Source organism: Asterias rubens, chromosome 15 (assembly GCF_902459465.1).
Source record: "Asterias rubens chromosome 15, eAstRub1.3, whole genome shotgun sequence".
Classification (NCBI taxonomy): domain Eukaryota; kingdom Metazoa; phylum Echinodermata; class Asteroidea; order Forcipulatida; family Asteriidae; genus Asterias; species Asterias rubens.
This window is the reverse complement of record NC_047076.1, coordinates 11,663,691-11,679,210: the sequence shown is the minus strand read 5'-3', so window position 1 is coordinate 11,679,210 and position 15,520 is coordinate 11,663,691. Positions and strand designations below refer to the sequence as shown.

At 38.4% G+C, this 15,520-nt stretch overlaps 1 protein-coding gene across 3 annotated transcripts in view; it reads right to left on the bottom strand.

The window, feature by feature from the left end:
• The window catches only part of LOC117299994 (cytidine monophosphate-N-acetylneuraminic acid hydroxylase), a 30,692-nt gene extending 15,567 nt beyond the window's left edge, over positions 1 to 15,125 (bottom strand). Inside the window, exons 1-7 of one of the 3 annotated variants that reach the window (XM_033783635.1) lie at positions 14,450 to 15,125; positions 11,714 to 12,015; positions 9,231 to 9,322; positions 5,758 to 5,867; positions 4,241 to 4,431; positions 1,999 to 2,146; positions 329 to 410 (exon numbers count right to left, since the gene is read on the bottom strand). In XM_033783635.1, coding sequence (XP_033639526.1) covers positions 329 to 410; positions 1,999 to 2,146; positions 4,241 to 4,431; positions 5,758 to 5,867; positions 9,231 to 9,322; positions 11,714 to 11,949 — 859 coding nt within the window. In that variant the 5' untranslated portion in view covers positions 11,950 to 12,015; positions 14,450 to 15,125. Of the gene's footprint in view, positions 1 to 328; positions 411 to 1,998; positions 2,147 to 4,240; positions 4,432 to 5,757; positions 5,868 to 9,230; positions 9,323 to 11,713; positions 12,016 to 13,507; positions 13,669 to 14,449 lie in introns of those variants that run through there. The other 2 variants (XM_033783633.1, XM_033783634.1) reach the window with 2 other exon arrangements.
• Positions 15,126 to 15,520: the final 395 nt, after the last annotated feature.

Below are 15,520 nucleotides of genomic sequence, written 5' to 3'. Positions count from 1 at the left end.
GGGTGGGATTCGAACCCAAGAACTTTGAAAATCTAGAGCAGTGTCATACCAACTAGACCACCGAGATTCTCCGCTGGCTAGAGGCAGTTCGAATCCTATGTTTAGCAGGGGATACGGCAAACAATTTGTTAAATTTGCATCATGAATTAACAATATTGACTTTTTGTTTTTAACCAATATACACCGATGTGTGATAACACTGTAAACTCAGTACTTGCCTGAATATCAGTTTTCAGTTTTCTTGTAAAATTTGTGTGTTTGATACATTCCATTTCCTGATCGTATTGACTTACACAAGCTTTTGAATGAAAATGAAATTGATACAAACCTTTGTAATCTATAAGAGCGCATGTGTCCATATCAGGATGCACACCATCCATCATGATCATGAATCGTGTATCTTTATTAATCTACAAACAAAATACAAGGAAGTTAATGGATTTTTATTTGCTAGAAAGTTTATAAACCCAGTCTGTTTTTGGTTTTGTTTTTCATTATATGTTTGTCTTCTACCAGCCTTGGCTTAAACCATTGGACACTTTCGGTAAACAGTATTGTCCAAAGGCCAACACTTCGTGTATCACAACATATATATAAAATAACAAACCGGTGAAAATTTAGGCTCAATTGGTCATCGGAGTCTGGAGAAAATAACGGGAAAACCCACCCTTGTTTCCGCACGTTTCTCTGTGTCATGACATGTGTTTAAAATAAATCTGTATTTCTCGATATCGAGAATTGAATATTGTTTTAACGTTTTCCCAAAAAAAGTAAAGCATTTCATGAAATAATATTTCAAGAAAAGTCTTTCACCATTACCTTCTGTAAACCCTGTAAGTTAGTTGTAAATCTGTGAACTTTTATTTTTTGTTCTGTTCCGAAAGTGTACAATGGCTTTAAAGGCAGTGGACACTTTTGGCAATTACTCAAAATAATTATTAGCATAAAGCATTACTTGGTGACGAGTAATGGGGAGAGGTTGATAGTATACAAATATTGAGTGGCTCAGAGTGGAATGGAACAGTCCAAATTTTACCGAGCGATAATATTCCTTCCATTCCACGAATTAAAGCCACTCCCCGGTTAAGATAATTCTGTTTGGGCCGAAGACTGATACTGACGTTTTTTCTGTGTCTTCACCCAACAGATTCACCGTTTTGACCGATTGTAAATAAAACTAAAGAGCTACTGCTAGCACACTTGCCGTCTCTGCCCGTACTCATTCCAAGGGTCACACCTGTATGTCTTGTCTCTATGTCTGTAGTTTGTATGTCTGGGCTGTCTTCTACAAGATATGGTATTATCCGACAACCTCACACTCTCTTTATTTTGGTATACATAAAACAACTCTTTCCCTCACTCTTCTGTGCTTACATATTTTGCTTATCTATGTAATATTTTGTATTATATGTTATATTTTGAGAAGAGTAGTATGGAATAAAAGTGGAACTACATGACTTGTGTGTGGTGGAACAATTGGGAAAACAAAGTGGATTATATTGAATGGTCAGATAGTAAGAGTGCACTGTGGAGGATGTATTCACCTACATGATATCATAATCTATCTATCATTCAAACCAACACAGGGGTGATATTGAATGGTCAGACAGTAGGAGGGTTGACTGTGTACTGTGTAGGATGCATGCAGCAGCATTCACCTAAAGAAAACATACTGCAGGCTGGCATAGTGTATCTGTCATTCAAAACCAAAGTGGGTGATATTGAATGGTCAGACAGTAGGAGGGTTGACTGTCTACTGTGTAGGATGCATTCACCACAAGAAAACATACTGCAGGCTGGCATAGTGTATCTATCATTCAAAACCAAAGTGGGTGATATTGAATGGTCAGACAGTAGGAGGGTTGACTGTGTACTGTGTAGGATGCATTCACCACAAGAAAACACTGCAGGCTAGCATAGTGTATCTATCATTCAAAACCACACATTCAAAATAGTCAGACAGTTCAAAAGCAATGAGATATTATTGAGCATGTTTACCTCGATCCATTTGCCAAATTTCTTGATATGGATGTTATTGAGTTTGACCCCACTCTGCTCGAGTCTGACAAAGACGGGCATTGAGGTATCGCCAACGTAGATCGGAATGTCAGGATTGCGTTGTGATAACAGCTCAAGAGTTGGGTAGCTGGAGGTGGTTAAAGAAAAGGATCGGTTAAAGGGTTTGGGTACAAAAACGCAGGTCGCGTGATTGTTCTAACCAAAAAGTGGTACAATCAATCACGTGACCTTCCGGGCTAGTTTTACTTCCAGCCGTCTAAAAGTAACTTACTTAACCAAATTCAAATCTTTTTTTTACAAAACTATTAACGAATAATTGATGAAAAAGATCATGTATTCAAATTATCTCTACAAAGTGTAAATAATGGTGAAAATCTAACGTGAGATTCGCACTCAAAGAGTCCGTGTAACGGAAGCTTGTTATATGGCCCCACAACGTGGAGCAATCAGAACGTAAGCCTCGGGGCATTATACCATACCGTGCATGCCGTGTCTCGTGGGGGGGCTGGAGGTGTAATCCAAGGTGCTATGAACTCCAAGCGTGCGGGTCTCGCCGTTAGCTTGGGAGGGGTTGGGAGCCAGACATCAAAGTGCATGTTTGTCATCGTGGATTTGTCAGTCGGTACACCTCGTGTCGATTCCGTTATTTCTTATGATCGCATCATGCTCTGTTTTGTTTCATGGCTCCTAGTTTCTTTTTGTTATGAGTTTTCAGGTAATTAAAAAAGATTGACTATGTCAAGACGTAGGAATACCGCATTTTGTTATATTGACAGTGTTTGTGTGAGTAGCTTAAAAAATGTTTTACAAAGAAGAAAAAAGGATAACAAAAAACGGAGCCCCGATTGTAAAAAAGGACAGGTGAATAAGAATTTTGTAAAAGGTTGAAACAAAAATATTGATAACAAAAAAATTCACAAAGCTGCACAGCTTCTCAGCTACGCTTAATCCAAGATACAATTAGGTTCCAGTTACGCTATAATCAAAAGGTACGCTTTCAATCTCGAGTCAAGCTAGGCTTACGTTTCATACGCAGCTACGTTTACGTTCCAAAATACCCAGCTACGCTTACGTACCAAGATATGCTAATGTTCCAAAAAATATGGTTACGTTCCAAAAGAAATGGTTACGTTACAAGCTACGCAGCTACTCAGCTACGCTTATACAATCCAAGATATGTTTAGGTTCCAGTTACGTTATAATCAAAAGGTACGCTTCTAATCCAGAGTCAAGCTAGGCTTACGCTTCAAGATTTGCAGCTACGCTTACGTTTTAAAATACATTCTCACAAGGACGCTTTTGAATCCCTCAAGATGCACTCTCTCCCCCCCCCCCCCCCCACCGAGATAAAAAATATTTCACTGTGAACAGGGCCCATTGATCAGTTTCATCTGTTTAGCAGAAAATACTGCTTACAAATTTTCTTTACTGTTTAAAAAATTAGTCAGGCACCAGCCAAAAGTTTTCAAATTTAATTAAAATTTGGCTGGTAATCAGTTTCAGCTTTGCAATACTATTTTGTGCTAGGCAAATTTTGTGCCACTATGAAGGCATTATGAAATTGGGTCCTGGCACGTCGGGAGCACATAACGCCACGATCACATTCCAAACTGCATCATGGCTATGCGGTAGTTTGCCTAGTTTATTGGGGCCAGGAATGCTTTATTTACTTGTCCCTGTCCCATCATATTCTGGGTTAGTCTTTGTGTTCTTCGTGACGATCTTTGGATGTACATCGAAGCACGAAGGTCTACCTCCATCGTCGAAGGATTTGCCTGATCCGTTTGTGCTGATTGTATGGATAGACTGGATCCTTATGCTGCGTCATAGTAAAACGTTGCTATAAACAAAGCACCAGTCTACTTACAACATCGTGCGACAATGTCACAAAGATTTGACAGTTGCAACGGCTGGAAACACGTATACGCTGGCCTTTTACCGCTTTGGTTTTTTTAAAATCATTTTTCGTTAATAACGTGACATTTTGATGATTTTTTTTACAGCAACCATCTATAAAAACATTATTTATGATTCTACACCCCTAAATTGTGTAAACGATGAGCCGGTGTGTCCCTTTAAACGACATTGAAGTTCAATTCAATTCAATTAACACTTATTTCCACTAAAACATTTCCACAAATTACAGACAGAAGACAGAATAGGAATAAACTAGCGGGAAACGCCTGGACGCAAGGCCCAAAACAGCCTACTGATTACTTACTTTAAATGGTCGGAATGGAGATGACTTATGTAAATGAGGTCGGCCTTGGCCAACCTGTCCAGCCAATCAGCTGGCGGTTCATGCATCAGCCACCAACCCCGTGCAAAGGCTGGGCCAATGAGCCATGGATCAGTGAACATGATCAGGTCACCGAGTTTAATCTCAATGCATGCATGGGTGAAGTACGTAATCTGAAGTAGAATAAAAAAAAATTCCTGGATTTAGTCTTCAGTACTGGCCTGATCATTGTGCAAAGATCATTGTGCAAGGATGTGTTGCAGGTGGTCCCGCACATGGCCAGCAAAAACTTTGTTGGACAGATGGAATCAAAGAACTCACGGGCTTATCAATATCGATCTGCACTGGATAGGCAGAAGTGGAACTCCATCGTAACCAGGGTCACAAAGGGTCAGCCATGACTCATAGGACGACGACGACAGGCCTGATAATTCATGAAGGCAACAAAGGCGATTGCCTCTTAGTCATTGCCTTGGTGCCCTTGAAATGCTCTGCCGTATTACAATTTCCTCATAGGGTGCCCTTTACCATGGAGAAAATGCCTTGTGGTGCCCTTGGACTAACAAAAATGAAGCATACAGGCTTGTCAATAATAATAGACCCTTCCTATAAAATAAGTAAATTGCACATAGCGCATGTGCACTAACATTTCAGTTGGCATATATATAGTACATTTGCTACATGTGTAGTACAATGTTTTCTGCGTGTCTACAATGTTGGTTTAGCTTAAAAATAAGACTTATCATGTGACTCGTTCTAAACCAATCAAAAGGCAGAAATTTTGCAAGGGGTGTTGATAAACAATAGTGAATTCCTTCACAGACTTATGTGTCATAGAAAACAACTTTTAAAAACATTAAGACATAATAATAATACAGCATTTCTAAAGCGCACTAAATCTGTAGAACGTTCAAAGGCGCTGGTCAAAGAACAAGAAAAATTTCACTCTATATCTGCAAAGGCTAATCTGAGGAGATGGGTTTTGAGAGAATGTTGGAATCGAGAGATGTCATGTGTGTCCTTAAGATGTTGAGGCAGAGAGTTCCAGAGGCGGGGTGAAATTATAGGACTTGTTCGCTTATGGCACAACACTTCAAGCTTTGTTATTGAAAATATGTGTTATAAAAAAAGGCTTGTGGCCTGCAGCTTTGGCCGTAACTAAACAGAGTCTTTCTTGTTTTTGTGTTCTACCCATACACCGATGTGCATTAGCACTGTATACTCAGTACTTTCTTGAGTCCTGTGAACAAATATCACAAGCATGTTTAATACTCGCGTGAGATTCAAGACCCTTGTAATTCTAGAGCAGTGTCTTACCAACTAGACTACTGAGGTTGCCCGGTAGCTAGAGCCAGTTCGAATCCTATGTTTTGGCAGAGGGTACCGCAACGATATATGAGATGTTAAATGTTAGTCTTTCTTGAAGGCTAAATAACAACCTAAAACACTAAATTTACTAAATGTTGCTGTTCTCAGTGCATTTGTTCTCACTGACTGACCTGAACTTCTCCTACTTCTAGTGGCATAGGATCTCTCTTATCCGTCTCCCATGGCTGAGGTGGCTTCAACTCTACGATGTCCAGGCTACCATCCTCATTATACTCTGGGACTGTATCAAAACAAAATTATCAATCAATCAACCAATCAATCAATCAATCAATCAATCAACCAATCAATCAATCAAAAGGCATTTATAGAGCCCCAATTCCAAAGTAAGCTCCAAGGCGCTGTGGCGCAGTTGAATGGTTAGTAAACCTGCTGGAACGGGTAAGCTTTAAAGGCACTGGACACTATTGGTATTTACTCAAAATAATTGTAAGCATAAAAACTTACTTGGTAACAAGCATTGGAGAGCTGTTGATAGTATACACAATTGTGAGAAACAACTCCCTCTGAAGTAAGGTAGTTTTTGAGCTTTAGAAGCAATTTCTCGTTGAAATATTTGAATTGATTTCGAGACCTCAGCTGAGTTCTGAAAGCACACAACTTGGGCGTAGGGTGTGTTTTCTTCTAATATTCTCTCGCAGCTTCGACGACCAACCAATTGAGTTCAAATTTTCACAGGTTTGTTATTTTATGCATAATGTTGAGACACACCAAGCTAGAAGACTGGTCTTTGACAATTACCGATGGTGTCCAGTGCCTTTAAGGAGTTTCTTGAATGAGGTACATAAGTTAGCTGTGTACAGGGGTCTATTTCCAGTACAAAGTCAGTTCTTACAGAGGACTAGTCCTAGGACTCTTTATGAGTTGTTAAACACTTAAAGACAGTGGAAACTATTGGTAATTGTCAAAGACTAGCCTTCACAGTTGGTGTATCTCAAAATATACATTAAACAACAAACCTGTGAAAATTTGAGCTCAATCGGTCATCGAACTTGCGAGATAATAATGAAAGAAAAAACACCCTTGTCACACGACAAGTGTGCGTTGAGATGGTTAATTTGAGGTCTCGAAATCAAATTCATGGAAAATTACTTCTTTCTCGAAAACTATGGCACTTCAGACGGAGCCGTTTCTCACAATGTTTTATACTACCAACCTGTCCCTATTACTCGTTACCAAGTAAGGTTTTATGCTGATAAATATTTTGAGTAATTACCAATAGTGTCCACTGCCTTTAAGGCTAGTGTCCTAAATAAGGCTTGTATTTCTTAACTCTTTAAATCCACCCCAGGAAGCTCATTACACATTGGGGGGCCATGTGTACAGGAAAAAATCTCTCTGCAAAAGTTGAATAGAAAGTTCTTGGCACAACGAAAAGGGAGCATGTACAAACAAAGATGTCTTTGTTGAGATCTCAATTTTAGCACGTCCGTGATATAATCAGGGGCTCGTTTATGGCATGCTTTACACATTAAGATCTCAAATTTGAAGATGATTCTTTGTAGGAAGCCAATATTTGTTGATTAGATAGGAACTGAATGAATCACAACACAACAAGAAACAACTGAGCTTAGGACGCTGATGCTGGACTGGGATGCATGGAAGGCGACCATCAGAGTTTCCCGAGATGGTATCGGTTGAAGACAACCTCTCGCTCAACTAGACTGTTCAAATCATATACATCAATTACTTGCTGAAAAAGTTTACCCGAGTGCAGATTTGCATGTTCATGAAAAAAATGTTTAAAGGGTTTGCACTACTTTGATAATATTGAAAATATCAATGTTGACAGATTTCCAAGCGCTGAATTTCTTCGCTAGCTGTGTAAGCGAAGAATGACTAGTAACGTGGAGTACGCGCGTGCGCACAAGTCACACCTCCCCACTAACCAGAGTAATATGCTTGTTGTATTACAATATGGTATATGGAGGGTCACGGTGAAAAACTTCCTCCCTTGAAGGAGTTTGTTTGATATGGTGAAAATAGCAGTGCAAAATTCCACAAGATAAGCAATGTCTGGGCGTTGGGTGATGAACATACAGAAATGAATGGTCATTTATGGGTTAAAGGCAGTGGACACTATTGGTAATTACTCAAAATAATTATTAGCATAAAACCCGACTTTGTAATGAATAATTGGGAGAGGTTGATAGTATAAAACGATGTGAGAAACGGCTCCCTCTGAGGTTAAAGAGTTTTCGAGAAAGAAGTAATTTTCTGCGAATTTGATTTTGAGACCTCAAGTTTAGAATTTGAGGTCTCGAAATCAAGCATCTGAAAGCACACAACTTCGTGTGACAAGGGTGTTTTTTCTTTCATTACTTTCTCGCAACTTCGACGACCGATTGAGCTCAAATTTTCACAGGTTTGTTATTTGATGTATATGTTGAGATACACCAAGTGAGAAGACTGGTCTTTGACAACTACCAATAGTGTCCACTGTCTTTACAAAAGACTTGAACAAAACTACTCCTCCATAAACATGTATTTCCAATTTACTGTCACACTACACTACACCTAGCTATTTCTTCAGTCCACATTTGACATCTGTATTGGGCGAGTCAAAAACTGAATATTTCAAAGCTCTAAAAGGAAATTCCCCCCCCCCCAATTTTCTTGTGACTCTGATGACTCATAAAAAAAAGTACCTTAAAAAACTGACTGGGTGAGATGCACTACAGCTGTTGAAAGCTCGTGGTCTATGTGCAGACTACTAGCGCTAATTGTTTGCTCACCCAGCCCTTTGCAAATATTAACATCCAGGAGGCATTGTCTAGACAAAGTGCAAAGATTACAAACCAGTGCAGTTTGTTTAATATGTTCCACACCCTGGAGAGAACATTACCTCACATCACTCTTCTTGTAACACTATTGGTAATGATCAGCATAAAACCTTACTTGGTAACGAGTAATGGGGAGAGGTTGATAGTGTAAAACATTGTGAAAAACGGCTCCCTCTGAAGTGACGTAGTTTTTTGAGAGAGAAGTAATTTTCCACAAATTTAATTTTGAGACCTCAGATTTCGAATTGGAGGTCTCGATATCAAGCATCTGAAAACACACAACTTCGTGTGACAAGGGTATTTTTTCTTTCATACATGTATGTTGAGATACACCAATTTAGAAGACTGGTCTTTGATAATTACCAATAGCGGCCAGTGTCTTCAAAGGCACTGGACACGTTTGGCTATTGTCATAGAACTTGCAAGAGAATTATGAAAGAAAAATCATTCTTGTTGCATTATATTGTGCGCTTTCAGATGAATAATAAAAGGCTTCAGCTGAAGTCTTTTATTACTTGGGTGAAAGTTTACCTCCTCCTGCAAGAAAATGATGAAAGAAAAAACACCCTTGTTGTACAAATTAGTGTCCTTTCACAGTCTTTTTTTGAGTAATAACCAATAAAGTCCAGTGCCTTTAAAGGCTTGAACAGCACTTTCACTTTACTATCACATTACATGTACACTCCATCACGGAGTTCATCGGTCCATACTGACAACAAAATGCAATCCTTGTCTGTTTGTATAAGTTTTGGTTTAAAAGGCGAACCAAAGTTAATGAATAGCAATCTTTCAGTGCACATTACCAAGCTGTTGTTGACTGAAGCTATCTGGTGGATTCACATAACGCATCGTCTTAGCATCCAGTTTCCATCCATGCTTGGTGCAGCGGAGAATGCTATTAGAAAAACATTAAAACAAATCAATGGGTATAAGGTTTTAACATGTTTCTCGGTAACTCTGTGGATGAGTTTTCTTTGGGCGCAGCCAATTACTTAAAGGCAGTGGACGCTATTGGTAATTACTCAAAATAATTATTGGCATAAAACCTTTCTTGGTGACGAGTAATGGGGAGAGGTTGATGGTATAAAACATTGTGAGAAACGGCTCCCTCTGAAGTGCCATAGTTTTCAAGAAAGAAGTAATTTTCCACGAATTTGATTTCGAGACCTCAAGTTTAGAACTTGAGGTCTCGAAATCAACCATCTAAACACACACAACTTCGTGTTGCAAGGGTTGTTTTTCTTTCATTATTATCTCGCAACTTCGATGACCGATTGCGCTCAAATTTTCACAGGTTAGTTATTTTATGCATATGTTGAGATACATTTCAACACTCTGCTATATGCTTATTATATTATGCTTTCTCCAGAGGTCGATCAGGGCCAAATTTCATGGAACTGCTTAGCACGAAAATTTGCTTAGCATGAAATTTCTTCCTTGTTTGGTTACCAACCAAATTTCCATTTGTTGTAAATTGCTTGTTATTGATGTTCAGCTGTTGATTGCTTACCCTGAAAATCATGTGGAAATTTGGTTGGTAATCCCGCTGTTTTTATATAGGTAGAAACTCCATGCTAAGCAAATTTGTGTGCTTGGCAGCTCTATGAAATTTGGCCCAGGGGCAACAGAGGCCATTACCTTCGCGGCACTCATAAATTCGAGGCCCTTCCCTTGCAGTGATTAGAAAAATGCATCATTTGTGTTTATTATGCGGAAACCACAGCAATTACTGTCCCTTCCAGTCCACATGGTGGTATTTTCGTTAAAATAACTGTTATTTTTAGATGGTTGCCACATGGTCCACTCTTTCTTGGAAATGGAAATTTGTATTGTTTTTGTGTGTGGTTATATTTACTTACCACTTTTGAATCTCTTAGAGGTTCTGTTAATACACAAGAGTTAACGTTTCTGTTACATCACTCTATTGGTTAAAGTGTAGATTTTGTTTACGAGTCACACGGATCTCCACTCGACTATAGATTCGCCACAGTGTACAAACTATAAGGCAAGAGTGCAACTTGACAAATTTAGCCCAAAATTTTCACAGATTCTTTATTTAATGCATGTATAGGAATACACCAAGTGGGAATACTGCATAGTCTTTGTTTTCTTCTTCCGTTTACACAGACTCAATTACATGATCAAAAGCGTATACTGCTGTCGCTTCGTTGGCTCGCAAATGACGAGACATGAAGGGAAATGTATTAAAACATGGAGGCACCCAGGTAGGAAGGCATATAGTCAGGTGCTGATTCTTGCATGAAGCAAAGCATCTGTTATTGGACACAGCAACAGGGGATGTGACCAGTCGAATGTTGTGAAACTCAACTGTTGATTAAACACTGACATATGGCATGCTGTATTGACTATATGCGCAATGCCATCCAACAAGTCCTTATTTGTTCCGGAAATTGTTGACACAACATTTTCAGCGGCGAGATTAAAAATTGATTTTTGATTTTTAAGAAACACGTTGCCTTGGATTGGTCGAGTTGGTCTTTGAAAAGCGTTTGTAACCGCTTGTTATAAAATGCATATGATTAGAGAGATATTTTAAAAGTAGGATATAATGATCCACACAAGTATCACTCGAAATTGCGTGGGTTTCCTTTTACCTCGTCGACTAACACGTCGGCCATTTATTGGAGTCAAATGTTTGACTCCCATAAATGGCCGACCGTGTTGGTTCACAAAGTAAAAGGACAACCACGCAACTTCGAGGCAAATTTGTATAGATCATTGTATTCTACTTTTAAAATATCTTTCTAATCATATGCATTTTATAACAAATGGTTACAAACGCTTTTCAAATACCAACTCGACCGATCCAAGGCAACGTGTTCCTTTAATGAAAGTGATCGGGGAATGTCTATCTCTACCACTCCTGAAGAATGGTTTTAGAAAATACTTCATTGCGGAGAAATTAATGGTAACACCACAAAATTCTTTAGTAATTGGGTGTCACAACATAATTGTTGTATATGTAAATAATCCTTTTTATAGGCAGTGGACACTATTGGTAATTACTCAAAATATTTATTAGCATAAAACCTTACATGGTAACAAGTAATGGGGAGAGGTTGGTAGTATGAAACATTGTTTGGTGTTTTGTTGATTTGTTTGTATTTTTATTTCAAAGTACATCTAATGGGCCTCATCATAGAAACCAATGAATGTTCCTTGAGCTTACCTTATTGCTATTTTTAAATTAAATAAATACACCACCCCCCCCCCCAAAAAAAAAAAATTACACAAAGATGAAATTCAATTCTCAAAGACTACTTACCAGTTATCCCCATCTTCAATATCTTTAATAAACGTCCCGCCTTGATGTTTGCATTTGTTCAGACACGCCTTGTACATGTGCGACGTGGCCGGCTCCTCCACAGTATTCTCTGCAGTGGGATCCTTGTAGATGACAAATTTCTCCTTCTCAGATCTACTGATGAGGTTCACGCCATTCTTGAGTTCACTTGTCTCCTCTGGAGAAAGGGAGAAGACGATTTCTCTTTCTTGTTCCATAATGTTCCGATGATGTACAAATTAATGACTCTGTTGTTAAATACAGGCATGCAGTTGTAACTTCACCTAAAAAGAGGAAATAACAAAATTTCAATGATTTTGTATAGTATTTTTCAAATTTGAATGGTAAAACTGAGAACAAAAAAATTACAGAATATGCTTGCACAAATTTGCGTTTTTACTTTGTGTTAAACTGACAGTGAGGGCGTCCTTTGCAAAGATTCTGAATTGTTCAGCTTTTTTGAATTTCTAGTCCTTATTTGGGCGCAGAACATTCGTTGATTTTTTGATGAGGAAATACGTAAATAAACATAAATTTATACTTGGCATTTTTTACAGGTATGGTCAGCAAAAATATATCCAGTTGGGAAAAAAGCGGCGTTTTTTTCTTCATAACTATTGAAACTACAAATAAAGGAAAAGTTACCGTACGGCGCCACCACTTTTTCATCTGATATGAAATAATAATAATTAGGCCTGGGCAAATTATTTGAATATCCGGTTAATGGCGAATAGGTTTTCCTATCCGTAACCGCGAATGCCTTTTTTTTCTTAACCGGATATCTGCATAGGGCGCGAATAGCTATTTATAAACCGGATAGTTCTGTAATTACAACCAAGTAACCGAATATTCTTTAATATCCGAATATCCGCGGACGTCGGGCGACAACTGATATGAATGTTTTGTCTGAATCCTTATGAAACTTCTATTAAGACAGCATAAAACAGCATAAATTAAGTATTAAACTATGCTCACCTCCGTGAAGAGTTAGAACAATGATATTTCCAACGTATTTTGTTCAAAGATTACAAAAGTTTTCCTTCACGTAGAGTCAATCACGATCAAATAAAAAGCAAATCGTCATTTTTATGAATGAACCGAGTGACACTGTCTAAAACTAATATCAATCCGCCCATAAGATCTCATTCACAAACGAACAGCGCCCTCTAGCAGCAATTTATTTTTATTTTTTAAACATTTTTATAATAACGCCCTCTAGCGGCGAAAAAACTATGCGAATATCCGGTTAATTTCGAATAGTTGGCCAGCGGTATTCGAATAACAAAATTTCACTATTCGCCCAGCACTAATAATAATATAGTATCTAATTTACCTCAATGAGATATCCCTTTTAGTAAAATACGAGTTAAAAAGTGGTGGCGTCAAAGTTATGGAAAGTTATCCAAAACAAAGTTTGAACACATCATTTTAGATGGTGACTTTTACTAGACCCAGTGACTGGGGCGCTAGATTCCTTTTTTCGAAATGACCGATAATGTCAACATTTTGAAAAAAGGAATCTAGCGCCTGGGTCTAATCTTTTTTTACCAGTTCAAAAATGGATTCTTATTTCTTGGCTATGGTGTCATGGAAGTTGTCCATAGATAACGTATTCTCAACGGCTGACTGTCCTGTGTGGTGCCTTTGCCGCAACAAAGAATATATTACCCCATCACTTAGGGAACTTCATTGGCTACCAATTAGAGAACGAATCCATTTTAAGATTGCTCTTCTCGTTTTTAAATGCTTTAACAAAACTACACCTCATTATATTACCACTTAACTGTCACATTACACTCCTCCACGATTTCTTCGGTCCACACTTGACATCACTCGCTTGAATGTTCCCCGAGCAAACAAAATTCTAGGTCAAAAGGCTTTCAATGTGGCTGGGCCAATGATTTGGAACAACCTCCCAACTCAACTGCCGTTAGGGAATCTATGGGAAAAGTTTCCGCATGGCGCCACCACTTTTTCATTCGATATGAAATAATATTGTATTTAATTAACCTCAATGAGATATCCCTTTTTGTAAAAGTGAGTGAAAAAGTGGTGGCGCCATACGGAAAGTTACCCAATCTATGTACTACACTACTCTTTCTGCTTTTCGTAAAGTCCTTAAGACTCACCTTTTTCCAAATTAATTTCTTTCTGTGCGCTATGATCTTGATGGAATTGCGCCTTATTAATTTTAATTGTTATATTACCCCCTTTGCATGCAAGTGCAAAGTTCGTTGGCTGGATTATTTTTGGAATCTAAACAAGTTTAAATTTTCCTTTAATAGAGACTTCCCTCTCAGAAGAAAAGTGCTGTACCCCTTCAAGAACAAAATTCGGATAACTTTCCGTATGGCGCCACCACTTTTTCACTCATTTTTACAAAAAGGGATAAATCAATCAGGTAAATTAGATACTATATTATTTTATTTCGAATGAAAAAGTGGTGGCGCCATACGGAAACTTTTCCAGTTGCGATAACGTAACCCTCCTCCCGACGACCGCCAGGCCGGAGTTGAGATTCCATATAAAGCACACACAACAACAGTCAGTCATCGTGCACAAAATGGTAATTCTCACAGTCACACTCTGAGTTTTAAGTTGAAAGATTCCAGATCGTAAACACCGTCATAACACACATATATTTATGTACAACACAGGTCATTATGAACACAAAGCACTAAACATAAAACTGTACAAATTTAAGCGATATATACATACATATAACAGTCGAAATTTTCTCATAAAGCGAGGAAGTTTGTGGTCACGATGAGCTGTCAGTAAGTGTCAGCCATAATATGTTACGGAAGTCTGCGCGCCATGCCCGTAATGCGCGCATTTCTCTCTGCATGGTATTTATACGTCGTACGTCCGTGTGGTGGTTAATGACAACGGATGTACACACTCTTAACACGGGGTCGAGGAAGTGATTACGATCCACGTGTGATGTAGACTTATTTTCAAGTCTGAGATTGCGGTTATTCAGATGCATCAGCCACGAAAAATATCACGCACTCTAACAACTCGCTATACGAGCTGTAAATCTAAGAGGGCGCTATTTCATGCGATAATGCCACAATCGCAGCATTGGAACCAAGCCTACGTGTGATGTGACAGCACACCCAACTATTGAGTGTGTGATCATGACGCACTCAGAGTCTCCATGACAAAACAGCCTAAACTTGTATAATAAAAATCAGGACGAAAGTGTAAAAAGAGCCAGAGATACATGTTGTATTCACATCATCAGCTGTTCCGACCTACCGTCGGAACAGGTGTTGTTTTCGTCGAGATTTTTATTATTTAGCTGTTCAAAATGCAATTCCAAACGGGCAAAGTTTGCGAGTTTGTGGTAATTACTCAGAATAATTGTTAGCATACAAATTTACTTGGTAACGAGCAATTGGCTGTTGGCTGTTGATAGTTAAAACCTTGTGAGAAACGGCTACCCCGAAGTTATAGTTTTTGAGAAAGATGTTCTCACTCAAATAACTGAAGCCTTTATTATGCATCTGAAAGCACACAAATTAATGCAACAAGGATGTTTGTTCTAACATTGTTCTTCTGCAACTTCTATGACCTGTCCCAAGTGAGCCCAAATTTACACAGGATTTTTATTGTATGCATATGTAGGGATGCACAAGGGAGAATACTGGTCTTTGACAATTACCAAAGCAGCAGTCTTAAAGTTGGGTCCAGGTGTTTATTTATTAATGATTTAAATGCTATTATTTAATTTGTTAACATTATTTATAGTTAATTTTCCTATCTTTTCCGTTGTTGTTTTACATA